The sequence below is a fragment of the Anthonomus grandis genome, chromosome 6 (genome assembly GCF_022605725.1).
Source record: "Anthonomus grandis grandis chromosome 6, icAntGran1.3, whole genome shotgun sequence".
In the NCBI taxonomy this organism is placed as follows: domain Eukaryota; kingdom Metazoa; phylum Arthropoda; class Insecta; order Coleoptera; family Curculionidae; genus Anthonomus; species Anthonomus grandis.
Window position 1 is genome coordinate 23986720 of NC_065551.1, and position 14530 is coordinate 24001249.

Here is a 14530-nt window from a genome sequence, read left to right on the forward strand (position 1 = left end):
GACGTTTCGGTTCTGATATTCCATCCTCAACTTCTTTTTTTCTTATGGCGGCCATTTTGTTTTTTTGCTAAATTAAAAAGATCTTTTTTGTCCCTTTAAAATAATGTATAACACTTTATGAAAATATTTTATGTTTAAATCAAAAAATTAAATAGGTTATTTTTCTCTGAGTTGGCCATGACTTTTATTGGCATTTTATCGTACACACAATTATTATTAACTTACTAACTTGCTAACTTATACTTTTACGTAATATCTTAATAAAACAATTAACTACTTGTAACAATAATATTAAATTAAACTATTCAAAGTGACGGCCATTTTTGTAAAACATTTTTCACATTTCTTCAAGACACTTCTAGCTACCTTGCGCAGGGTGTTTCTATTTATATTATTTAAGACATTCCGAACCCTGTCCTTTAGTTGTTCGAGAGTCGTAGGAGGTTCAAACTCGTAAACTTCATTTTTAACATATCCCCAAAGATATAAATCCAGGGGTGTATATCTGGACACCTAGCTGGCCAATTTGCAGCACCGCGGTTCGCGATAAGTTTATTGTTAAATGTTACATCACTCCATATTTGTTCTTCAGGTATTATAGCTCTCACGGCAGGTAATATCTGCTCTTTCAAAAGATTAAAATATCTTTGACCTGTCAGTGTTTGGTGATAAATAAAGGGTTCAATAAGGCGAATATCTAAAAACAATTATAGCACTTTACTTGAAAATAATTTTGTGGAGTGGGTAATTAACTTACCATACATACCACACCATACAATAAATCCAAATCTTACTTGTAGCCTACGTTTAGCCACTTCATGAGGATTCTCAGTAGTCCAAAAATTACGATTATGCCTGTTAAATACTCCGCAGTTGCTAAAAAACGTCTCGTCAGTCCAAACAATGTTCCTGCTAAAATTAGGTATTTCTTGACATTGCGTTACAAACCAGTTTGAAAATTCTAATCATCTTAAGTAGTCTGTATCCCTTAAACCTTGAACAATAGTAGGCTTTTATGGACGATATATTTTTTAAGGACTCTTTGAATTGTAGTCCTTGGTATATTTATATGAGTTGCAGCTTTTCGAGTCGATGTTTTCTGGTTCGCATTAAAATGGTCTAAAATGTTTTCATTGCGAGCTTCATTGTTCCTTTGATAATTTTCTGGCGTTGGTATTTCAAAACTTCCATGGTCCAACATTCTAAGGTTCATGACAAGCATAGCGAATGATCTTGGACCTGGCAGTTGTCTCTCAGGATACAGTTCCAAATATCTGGCGATTGCAAGATTCACATTCCTATTACATGTAATATAACATTCCAATATGTCAAATTTTTCATCACTGGTATGTCGCATGGCGATTTTTGGAAATTACAATTTTAAACAAAACTCACTAAAAACAAACGAAAAGAACTAGATACGAAAAAACTATTTAAGACTAACAAGAACAAGAACATGAAATGAACGAGATAAGAACTACTAAACAAGATAAAAAGTGAAATCAAATAAATAATATTTTGCAGAATTGTCAGTAAATGACGCTAAATCATTAAACAATAATAATTGTTTATACGAGAAATTGCCTCCGTAGTCATGGCCTCCGCATTCGTGGCCAACTCCGCAAAAAATGAACTTTGAAACTTTTTGGCATAAGAATGAAATATTTTCAAGTGTTATACATCATTTTAAAGGGAAAAAAAGATCTTTTTAATTTAGCAAAAAAACAAAATGGCCGCCATAAGAAAAAAAGAAGTTGAGGATGGAATCTCAGAATCGAAACGTCGAAAACAAAAACTGATATCAGGTATGCCTTGTCCTTAAAAAGTTGTCCTAATAAGATTTTTACAGATTTTAAAAATACGTTGAAATAAAAAAAATACAGCCTTTTTTAAAAAAGCAACTTTTTGATTTTCTCCAAATGTTTCAAAATCGGAAAAAGATAAAATCGTTCTGAAAGCGGCACTTAATTGGTAACTAAATGCCCTACACCTTTCCTCGTTTAACCAATTTTCTATCTCTTATAGTTTCCAAAATACTATATAGGTATTACTCCCAATTTGGGCCACACTGTATAATTTGATTTTGCATTAGATATTACTAATATAGTAACTTGTGTTTTTAAAAATTAAAAAAAAAACATAGTAGCAAAAATTGTTAGTTTTAGTGAACAAAAGTTGGCAATGAAATAAAAAAATTATCAGTCTTACAATTTAATTTGAAATAGAAAATATGTCTTTTAAGTGATTATAGTCCCTATTTAATTTAATTTACCTAATCGATTTTTATATTTTTTACTTAAGACATGATCACTGACAAATGCTTAGGTACCCTATTGAATTCAAAGTTTCCTAATACTTTGATACATTTCTGACATCCGATGGCTTATATTTTTCTCTTTATAAGACGCAAATCCATTCCTAGTTTTAGTTGATTCATTTAATCTTCTCTCAATCTCTTAACTTATTATTTTACTATGGAGTCTAATTAAAAATGCGGGATTAGAAAACGAGTTTGGAAGTAGTATCACTATTTTTTTCTATGTGATCTCAGATTAAGCAATGATTTAAATTGCATTCAAAAAAATTGTAAAATTATTTTTAAGAAACAAATCTTAAATTTATAAACTATAAAGTATTTAAGAACCATTCTTCTTGTGTGTAGCCCTACTTAAAAAATTAAATATTTAAATTTACATAGTAAATCATAATGGCTCATGCTGGATTGTTTTCTTTGATTGAACATCACTATCCAAAGATTTCTCTTTTTCCAATAAGTATCATACACATCAAAACGTTATTTTGTGTACGTCTTTAATATTACACAAAAATTACTAGTGCATATCAAAAAGCAATGCGCAACATGAAAAGACTAATTTAAAAACATAATTGTTGCTGTGCGGTAGACGGTATTTAAAAGCTCGCCCATATATATATACTAATAACGTTCTACTTTCTGATTTAACAGTTGAAAATTTCACCGAAATCAAATAAATCTTCCGTCATGAACCTTATGGTTACGTTTTGGTTATTCGCTGTGATTTATCTGTTTTCTTACCACTTTACACTTTCACCAAAACTAATAATATTTTGTAATTTTTTACTTTAAAGATTGTTAGAAAATAGTTTTTTTTAACTTATATCCAACAAAAGCAAAAAATTAGCAAACTTACAAACTGAGGTCACGAGAAATAAATCACATCTTTTTCAAAGAGGCTGATTAAATATGGGGGTGGTGTCCGACTCTTTATTTAATCTTTATTGTCACATGATTTGATATATAAGACTGTCTGTCTATGGGTTAAACTATATTTAACCTTCGTCTTCCCGGGTGGGGTACAAATGTACCCCATACCTACATCTCTTTTCTTGCATATTTGCCCAAAAAAAGCTTATTTTTTGTGAAGAATTTTATTTTCTGTTAATAAAAGCTTTGTAAATATTTACTGCCTTTTAAACCACATTTTTTTCTCGGTTTTTCAAAAATAGCCTGTTTGAATAGCCTGGGGTACATTTATACCCCACGTGTGATCGTTGCAGTGTGCGACTTATTTACTGTTTTATTTATTTCAAAGCCATTGAAGTGTTTTGTTTTGGTAATTAGTTTTGCGAGTTTTGTGGTATTTCGCTTTTCTAAAATTTATTCAAAAATGTCGAAAGGTCTTAGTGATGCCGAATTAGAACGGCTATTATATGCAGACTCCGATGATGGAATAGGGGAATTTGACGTAATTTTGTCTGACGATGAGGAAAGTGACGGGGAACCGGAAATAAATGACGAGGAGTCGGATCTTATTGAATGCGATAGTGCCAGTCAAGGCACATCTGTGGAGCAGGAACAGCAAGAGTCTATGGACGGTGGAAATCTATTTTATAAATCTAAAGATGGTACCCAGTGGTCAAAAGTTCCCTATCCTCAGACACGCAGAGGAGATAAAGATATAATAAAGAATAAACAAGGTCTTACTCCGTATAGTTCAAATTTTACCACTGAAATTGAAGCTTTTTTACTGTTCATGTCAGACAATATATTAAATTTATTAGTAGTTCAAACGAATAGAAAAGCTGAAGAGGTAAGTTTCCTTTTTCATTGACCTTATTTAAAATTTTATTTGATATTATTTATTAGTATTATTAGTTTTCTTTATTTTACTGTTACTTATTAAGAATTATTTTGTTATAGATAATAACACAATGGAATGAAAAATATCCACATATATTGCAACGAACTTGGCAGTTTACCGATTCTATGGAAATCAAGGCGTACCTAGGAATCCTGCTGATCCAAGGAGCGCTTCAAGCAACCAAGAAGCCCCAAAAAATGTTATGGTGTACAGATTAGAAATATGTCAGGCCTATTATTCCGGCAAGTATGTCACGTAATCGATTTCAGTTGCTTATTCGATTTGACGACTATTCTACTAGACCTCGTAAGATAAACGATAAATTGGCAAAACAATTAGAGAAGTTTTTGATTTGTTTGTTCAGAATTCTATCATGGCCTATTCACCTGGGTCAGATGTTACTATAGATGAGCAGTTTCCTTCAGAGGGAGATGTCCTTTTCGAGTTTACATGAAAAGTAAGCCCGATAAATATGGCCTTAAAATTTGGGCAATGGCGGATAGTAAAAATTCGTACAGTGCAAATTTACAGGTTTATCTTGGTAAAATAAATAACAAACCAGAAAAAAATCAGGGTGAGAGAGGTGATGGTTCTGGATCTTGTTGAACCCCTTGGCACTGGATATGGAGTAATCACTGATAATTTTTTTACAAGTCTACCACTGGCAGATAAGCTTGCTGAAAAAAAACTTGTGTGGAACCCTCAGAAAAAATAAGTCATACATTCCAAACGAGTTGCAACCCAAATTATTTCGGCCTGAATTTTCTAGAATGTTTGCATTCACAAAAGAACATACTATTGTGTTTTATACACCTAGAAAAGGCAAAACAGTTATTTTATTGTCTACGGAACATCAAGATGATACTGTTGCAGATGAAAAATATAAGAATAAGCCTCAAATTATACTTCATTATAATGATACAAAGGGTGCTGTAGACACCACAGATAAAATGGTAAAGCAATACTCTGCTCGCAGAATTTGCAATCGATGGCCAATGGCAATTTTTGGCCAATTATTAGATATTGCGGCACTAAACTCTTTTATTTTATGGGACATCAAGCATCCAAAAATCAAAAAATCTAAAGACGACCGACGATATTTTTTGCTTCAGTTAGGAGAATCTTTGGTAAAAGAATATATTGTACGAAGATATAATAACTCAGGACGCTTGAGCAAGACGCTAAGGCAGTATATGCGCGATGTTGTTCCAGACTTGGCGTCTCCTCCAGTTGAAAACCAAAATGAAAGACTTAAAAGTGGACGTTGTTATCTCTGTGATCGAAATAGAGATCGCAAATCTAGACGACTTTTCAAGGAGTGTCAAAATTTCGTATGCGCGGAACACCATGTAAAAGAAGTGAAGTGTGTTAAATGCAAAGAAAATTAACTATGTTTTTTTATAATTTGATTAGTTACAAGTTTATTTTATGTATTTGTATAATTAAAAACATGTAAATGTATCAGTAGTATCATTTTCATGATGGGGTACAAATGTACCCCACTTGGAATTTTACGAAACTTTTATAACGTGGGAAGACGAAGGTTAAAAGATGAAAGTTTAATCATCGGATACTTCTATTGTCTATCTATTTTTTAAATGATATTATTAATTTGTACTAAAAAACCATCAAATTAGAGAAAAAAAATATTCCATGGATGGCAGAGAATATAAAATTCATGTAATACTTCTAGAAAAGGTGAAATTTAAAAAGAATAAGATTGTAGAATCATAGAGTAAATATAAAAAACTTAGAAATTATATTTCTATGCTTATACACAGAAAGAAAAGATCTTTTTAGAGCAACATTTTAATAATGGAATAAGTAAAATAATATAAACCTTATTTATTTAATAGATAATTCCACAAATAATCTCGTGCATATAGATTAGAGAGATTTTTTTTTTTAAATTTGTTATTTGAGGTTAAGCAGTATATGTCAACCAATGAATACCCAACATCTTACTAAAAAGACATATTTTCTATTTGAAATTCAATTTTAATACTGATTATATATTTTTTATTTTGTCGTTGCGTCTACTTTTTAATTTTTATTTTTTGTTTTTATATCATAATAACCTAAAAATTATTGTTTATTTATGTAGTGTGAAGTTTGTATATGGCCTCTACAGGTCTTTTAGTATGTTTTATTTAAATTTTTAGTTTTGTTTTGACTAATACTTTAATTTTAGGCCTGATGATGCTCTAGCTAGAGAGGGACTGTGACTTTGTGTTTTTTTCGTTTTCGTTAATTTAGAGAATATAATGTTTATAATTGATAGTATAATGTCTTACTATTCTTTTGACATATCTTATACATGGGCTTAAGCCACACCGTAATGCATGTAATATATGTATGTATCATAATTTTATGAGGTATTAAAATGAAATAAATTAATCCCTATAATAGTTGACAAAAAAATATCCTCGCTAGAACGATTATTGCCAAACACAACATCTTGAGATATACCAAAACATGTATTATAGATAATCGGTTATAACAAAATGTTTGTCAAATGTATGATACTGCCTATGTAAGTCATTTATGAATTTGTTATGTCAGAAGCTATAATTATCTAATTTACCTAAGGGGTTGACGAGAAGTATTTCTTTCATTCTCAATTTCCCTCATCTTCTTCATTATAATCAGCTTTTTTAACTTCATTGTAAATAACCACGATAAATGCAAAATCTCTACATCGGTGGTACACACAAAACCGCGCCCGCACTAAAGCAGTACCGGCACCTTACTGTCACCCTTTACTTACTTTCAATTGTTTTCCGGTAAAACTCGACTGCGGAATAATTAGTTTATAACTACAGAAAATAATTAATAAACTCGGGTCAGATGTAAAAAATTAGATTTTAGTAGACAACCTTGTGTTTACGGTTCATTCGGTTTTGTTCTCGTGTTTACGCCCGAGATTTATAATAAGGCAAATCGATGTATGCAAATCAAACAGAAAAGTGGTAAAGTGGTCTTAGGTTATTAGTATGTTAACTAGGTTAAGAAGTATTGTTTGTTGAATTAAGGAAATATTACGTTTTTAAATGAAACACGCCATTCACTCACTAAAGAGTAAAAATGCTTTGACTGATTTTTTCACATATAATTACACTTCAGCCAGGTCTTGATCTTTAATTATGACTAATTTTAAGAATATTTTTAGATATTTAGAAAATTTTAAGGTGAAATTTCATCACTATGGAGTTTTACAGGTTCTAAATCTATGATGTAAATCTCTTGGTAATCTTGGTAAATATTGGGTATAAAATATCAAAGATCTTCTATCATTCTCATCATATTAGTTATTTCAAAATTGCAGATAAAATGATTTTTTTCCAAATGAAGTTAATGATTACAGCTTAAGTAGATCAGCAAATACTAACTGCAGATTTTCAGTTCAAGGTTTCAAGATCGTGCTAAAGTAAACTAAAATTTAAATGTTGATATCTGTGAAAGAGCTTTTCTGTTGCTTTAGAATTCTGACCTGCCTATTGAATTGGATTATCGTATCTATTATCTCAGTAAGTATTGAGTATAAAATTTGTAAAAATCATTCTAATAATCATTTTAAATGACTTTCTCAGATAAAGTTCACATAATTTTCACAGTTTGAGTAAACAGTAATGAAAACAAACTCTAAGTCACAGGTCTCAAATTTATTAAATTAAAGTCGGAGGATTACACGTGTTTCGCCCATACTAGGCATCATCAGATCCACTGTAAAAAGAAACAGAAATAATAAACTTTATAAAAACTTACCAGCTAAACCCAATTTATACTAGAATTACAAGCTAGTTCCTACCTTGTGTATTCACTTATAAAACAGAACAAAAAAGTAGAGAACAATACTACATGGTACAAATCAAGGGTAGAAGTTAAGTTCAAATTGGTAGAATCGGACGTAGAAAGAGACTAGTTACTACGCATTAAAATTATATAAACAAACAAATGAGGTTAGGTTTAAAAGCAAATATCAAAAAGATCCTGCTAAAGTTAACCAAAATTTAAATAGTGATTTATTTGACTCCCATAACTCAGTAGATCAAAAGATATCCCCTGTAGACCTTCTGTTTGAGGTTCCAAGTTCCTGCTGTAGTCAATTAATGTATCAATATGTAAATCAATAGTGATATCTGGTGAAGGCTTGATTGAACTTTTATACTACCTTTGACTTTTCTAACGTATCTATTTTATTGGATTTTATGAAGATTGTTCTAAAAACTACTACCAAAAAAAGATAGAGATCATCACCATTCGCTTAAGATTTTATCATCAAAAATAGCTTCATTGTTTTTAGATTCATTAGCTCGGTAAATATTAGACATAGAATTTTAGCAGCATTCTAAAGCATGGGTATTTCCAAGAATTTTATCGCAAATATTTATCGCAGCTTAAAAAGAATAAATATTATCAATTGTAGACTTTCAAGTCGAGACTTCAAGGTCCTGCTGTAAAGCAGAAGATTTTAGTTAAGTAACGTTTATTTGGTGATCAGGGCATTAATAGATCAAAAGACTCTATCTCAACTATATCAACTATAGATTCTTGGGTTAATCCTTTAAGGTTCAGCTGGTATCTAACAAATTTTATATCTGATGTCTTTATTAATGATATAAAAAAAAAACACTGCTAAGAAATGTTACTCCAAGAATTATTAAACAATCATCTTATTTAATGAACAGTTCATCTGTTCAAATTTAATTTTTATTCTTTTAGTGATTATCGGACGACCACTAAGGTAAAGTAATATTTTCGTAGAGAATTTAGTTACTGAAGAGGTTTGTAATATCTGCAGTTTTTAAGTCTACAGTCGTACAGAAGACACTTTTCTTCTAAGTGTTGTGTAGATTCAACTGGTGACTCTTAAGTCAATGCATTAATAATCAGAATCCTAAATATTAGAACAAATTAAGCAAGTCAAACGATAAAAGAAATATGTCATTAAACTTTATTTTGAAATATATTCAATTAAAAAGGAAACAATAATTAAAATTTCATACCTTAATCTACAGGAATTGCTCCTGTATCTTCTCTTTCTTGTCATGCTTGTCATATTATTAACGATTTTTTTTAAAAATTAAATTCTCTTTTTACGTTTAATAAAAAACCGGCCTAACCCATCCCGTTCTTAGAAGAAAATATGTTTTTAACAATTTACTCTCATTAAATTATCAAATCATTTATAATAAATATCACTGATTTTTGGTACTTCAATAAAGCAAATCAATCTAACACCACCGATGTGTCAAAAAAATCACGATTTTCTTTTTAGAATAATCTACGCGAACTTTGTAAACACCGCCAGTCGTACCGAGACTAGCGTGCTTCGCCGGACAATTACCACAATAGTACCAACGGTATATTCGGCTTGCTCGGATCTATCGAGTGGAAGCTACCTTTCTTCTTTATTTCTTCCTTTTTTGGATGGTGGAAGAAGACGCCTAGCTTGGTGCTATAATTGAAGCATACGGTGCTGACTGAGCTCAACTATTTGAAGATACACTAAGAAACTTTTTTTCAATGAGATGAGATAAAAGTAATATCAGTTAAGATGTATAGAGTGTCTCAGAGGAATTATTATTTCATCATCCTCTGTATAGGTTGTGTAGGTTTATACAAAGTGTCTGAGGCAAAACAGTCAGAAAATAAATTATGTAGCTAAAAATGGCCGAACACGGCAAATTTAATATTAAAATGTGACTGACATTCTTTAAAAGTTTAAATCTTGCAATTTTGTTACCTGCATAAATTTTCATTTTTTTAAATTATCCATGTGTTATCTCTAATCAAAAAAAATACATTCCGAAAAATCAAGTTATTTTGACAAAAAAACTTAAAATATGAAGTAAATAACTGCTTTCGTTGGTTTAGTTATTTTTATTTTTGTATCGGTGTTTTGTTGAATTAAGCAGTAACAACACTAGCAAGAAGTATTTATTTAATCTAGTCCTGGTGATATTGATAGTTGGTGAGTCTTTATTATCAACAAAATAAATCTGCTAGAGCAGCATGATGTGCTTTTCATAATAATCATCTATATAAAAGGGTAAATCATCTTTATGTAATAGACCTAATACATTTACTCGAAAAATTGCTACCACATTAGGCGTGTCTAAAGGTACCGTTCACAAAATTTTAGAATTACACAAATATCATGCCTACAAAACCAAACTAATGAGCTAAATGAAGATGATTTTGATCGTCGTGTACAATTTCGTATGTATACTTTAGTGATAGATTAAATTGTAAGAGAAATTTTCTGCACAACGTCTGTTTTTTGACGAATATTCTTTTTATTTACATGGTGAAGTCAATAGACACAACTGTCTATACTGAAGCGCCACTAATCCTCATTTATTTGAAAGAAACACATACGCAGCGACCTTAAAAACTTAATGTATGGGCCGGTATCCTGGGAGATCATATTATTGGACCTTTTTTTATTAATACAAACCTTAATGCTAAAAATTATTTGGAACTACTCTAGGATGCCATCAAAATAACTGAGTTACTTGAACAAGATGATAACGTCCTAGAAAATGAACAGATGGTTCAACAAGATGGAGCACCACCACATTATGCTGCTGCGATTCGTCATTTTTTGAACAACATATTTTCTGGACGATGGACTGGCCGGAGAGGTACCGTAGAATGACCTTCTAGATCTCCGAATCTTATCTCTTTGGATTTTTGTTGGGGTTATCTAAAAAGCAAAGTCGTTGCCACAAATCCCGACTCTTTGAAGATCTTCGAAGTAGAACTGTTAACGAATGTCAATTAATAACGCACGTTGTTCACTAATGTGCGCAGATGTTTTGAACAACAAATGTATTTTTGTATGGAGGTCAACAAAGATCATTTTCAACATTTAATAAAATAGGTATTAGATACTTTTACTTTTATTCATTTATTATATTTCTTTATCTATATTTATTCATATTTCTTGAGAAAAAATTGATAAAATAAAAAAATAAAAATAGAGCTACGTAGAGAATACAATTTTCTTTAATTCAAGGTACAACTCGACCCCTATTCCCATTTAAAAAAATTGGCATTAGGCCTCTGGGGGGTAAGGAGATGACGTGGTGGTCTATTTTGTCTCGAACAGCCTGTACACTTACACTAAATCGATTACTACTAAATATTTCTTCTTCAGATAAAAATATTCAGCAAATACCAAAAGATGAACGTTATCATCTGCATCAACTAAAGAAGGTTCAAGTTAATACCCTACACAATGCCTTATAACAATATAATCATAAATAACATATAATTTTTTTTTTGCTTGATGAGAATTATTTTTTGTAAGTTCTATGGGTTTTTCACAATTCATTAGACCCATTTTAGATAGTTTGAAGAGTAAGGCTTCTTTTTCTTTAACCTTGATCAAATTTACTGCTCCAGATATTTTGAATCACATCATCCAGCAAATTAGTTTAATATTCGTTTTTGTCATGTTTCATTAGGAAGAAGAAGAAAAAGAGGAAGACGAGGAAGATAAAGTAGAAAAGTAATGTAAAAAATATACAAATACAAGAAGAAGAGAAGATATAGTTGGTGTATACTATATTGCTTTCTAATAAAATTTTTCGAATGGTAGAAGTAAAATAAATTTATAAGACTATTACGAATCATATATAAAAGATAAACGTAAAGAAAAAGATTGATCAGTGACTTCCAATAGTTAACAATTTAAGATCATATTTGAAACAGGACTTTTTTCTACTGTATTCTTGGTAGGTACATTCTCAATACATTTCTTCTACGTGGGCTTTAGTCTTTTTCTAATAAGATAACGTCCATGACGTTATTGCTTTTTCATCAGCGAAAGAAATATTTTGCTTTATATGACTATTAATTAAAATATCCCAAGTAAAGATTTGCAAACTAAAAATTTGTAGTTTTTCAGAAAGTATTATCATAAAGTGGAAAATTGAGTCGATTTTGTCAATGAAGCTCTCTCAAATAGGATGTAATAAAGATATTACAATGAATATTCCCATTGGAGGTGATGGATAATAAAAGTGAGCCTTGGAGAATGGTTTGAAGTTTGGGATTACATAAATGTTGTTTTTCACATAAAATTTGTAGTTTTTCAGAAAATTTGGTTATTCTTCTTGGAGTTCCAAATTCTTGCGTAAGCGTAGTATGAAATTTTTTTATGTGGTATTATTTTGAAAAGCTTGCAATCTTCTATTTGCGTTCTTTCAAGATCTTCTTCATTTCTTGTGTAGTCCACCCATGATATTCTCAGCATTCTTTCCAGACACCACATCTCAAATGCTTCCAATTTACTTATGGAACTTTCTTTTAATGTCCAGGCTTCTACACAGTCTACAGGAAGTGACCAAAGATAACATCTTAGAGTTCTGTATCTTAGTTAGTTTTGATTTAGAAGTTTAGATTTTTATTTGTGAGAATTTTATTAAGTTTAAGGAGGGTTGCTCGTAATTGTTCTATTCCATATCTAATCTCTTGTTCTGGGTCCCAATTTTGATTCAACATATATCCCAGATACTTAAATTGCATCATTTGCTTAATATTTTTCTCATTTACCTGAATTCTGATTTCTGGAATATTAGTCTTACTTTCGACCGTTTTTTTATCTTGGGCTTGTTTCATTTGCGTGATTTAACAATTTTTGAAAACCGTTTGCATTTTCCGCATTTATTACAGTATCAGCATATCCGATATTACTGATATGTATCTCCTTCACTTTAATACCTATAGGGTACTTTAAAACCCAATCAAAAAACACTCTTTCCGAGTAGAGATTCAACTACATCGGTGATAAAACGCAGCCTTTTTTCACAACCCTTTTTAGATCAAACTGCTTGGTTGTTAACAACTTGCTTAATCGCTTCTGATTCTAGTACAGATTGCCAATTAATCGAACGTCTTTACCGTCTAGATCCTTAAGGTACGATATTAGGAAGTCATGCTTTACATTGTTGAAAGCCTTGACATAAACACATCATGAAACACATTAAAACACAAAACAAAAATTTATTAGAAACTTGAAAATATAGTAAATTTTGTCAATAAAAATCTTTCAAACAAAGTATAATAGAGGTATCGGTAAGAACATCCTTAATAAATATAGGAGATAACGTGAGTTTGAGAAACTTACTTCAAATGCCTGGAAGAAATAAAAACTATGTACAAATATTTTAAAGGGATATAATAAAAAATAACCTGCAAACATAATACTAGTTTTCACGAAAAGTGATTAACCTGGCAAAAAATCAGTATCTGAGAAAAAGCAATATCGAATATTGTATCCTGGTCTCTTTGAAATATTCTTATTGCTAGCTTCACAAAGCAAAAATGGTGAGTACTTTAATCATTTACAGGATTTTGATACCAAAGATCTTAAGTTTGATAGAAATGGTGCCACAATGACCCATTTTACCCTCCACAATGTATCTCAACCAAGAAAAATGATTTTCATGGTTAATGGTCCATATCCAGAAGACTTCCATAAAGCCTTATATTAGTGTTTATCTATTTTTTTTTGTTTTATATAAATAAAATTCAAAAAAAAATCTTGGTTAGTGAATTATTTTTAGACATAAGAATATCTGACGGAAAATTACTAATACTACTTGCATCTCACTGGGAACTGTTTAGCCAAAAAAAGCATGTGATTTTATGTGAACTATTTAAGATCACTTATATAAAATGTGTAGTTTTTTAGGAAATTTTTTAACAAAGATATTTGTATTAAATACGAGTTTTGAAATACAAATTAAGTTAGGATCACAAAAAATTTGCCTTTTTTGAGAAAACTTTATTAGAAAGTTGAAAATTGGATAGAATAGAGCTATCGATAGCCTCAATGCATATAAGTAATAAAGGTGAGTTTTGAGGACATTTTGAACTTATAAAAGTTTATATTTTATTAGTAAATTTTGCTATGAAGTTGCAAATTAAGTAGTTTCGTTAATGAAGCTTTCTCAAATAGAGCATAATACATTTTGAAATACAATTTAAAACTTAGGACCACATAAAATTTGTAGTTTTCATTGAAGTTGTAAGTTTTTGAAGTTAAAATTGTTTAATTGAAGTTAGGAAAGTTGGAAATTGCGATTTGGTCAATGAAGCTTTGTCAAATAGGATTAATTAGGTCTGTCGCCATTAAAGATGAAAGATGATAAAATTGAGTCTTAAAGAATTGTGTGAAGTTTATGATTACATAAAACTTGTAGTTTTTCAAAAGATCTTATTATAAAGTTGATGATTGAGTAATTTTTTTTAAATGGCGCTTTTTGAAATAGGTCATAATAGAGCTATTCATCTAAGTATCCCCAATGAAGATTGGCAATTAATAGGAACCTTAGAGGTAAGTAGATCACATGCAATTTTAGGGTTTTTTAAGAATTATTAGATGTCAAAAGTCTCGC

General features: G+C 30.4%; 1 protein-coding gene across 6 annotated transcripts in view; it reads right to left on the bottom strand.

Moving 5' to 3' along the window:
* LOC126737079 (espin) overlaps positions 1-14530 on the bottom strand; it is a 101548-nt gene that overhangs the window by 31104 nt on the left and 55914 nt on the right. The window contains exon 1 of one of the 6 annotated variants that reach the window (XM_050441781.1): positions 9128-9413. The exons of 3 other annotated variants lie outside the window; for them this stretch is intronic. In XM_050441781.1, the coding sequence (XP_050297738.1) occupies positions 9128-9180 (53 nt within the window). In that variant the 5' untranslated portion in view covers positions 9181-9413. 2 more of the 6 variants (XM_050441782.1, XM_050441780.1) reach the window with 2 other exon arrangements.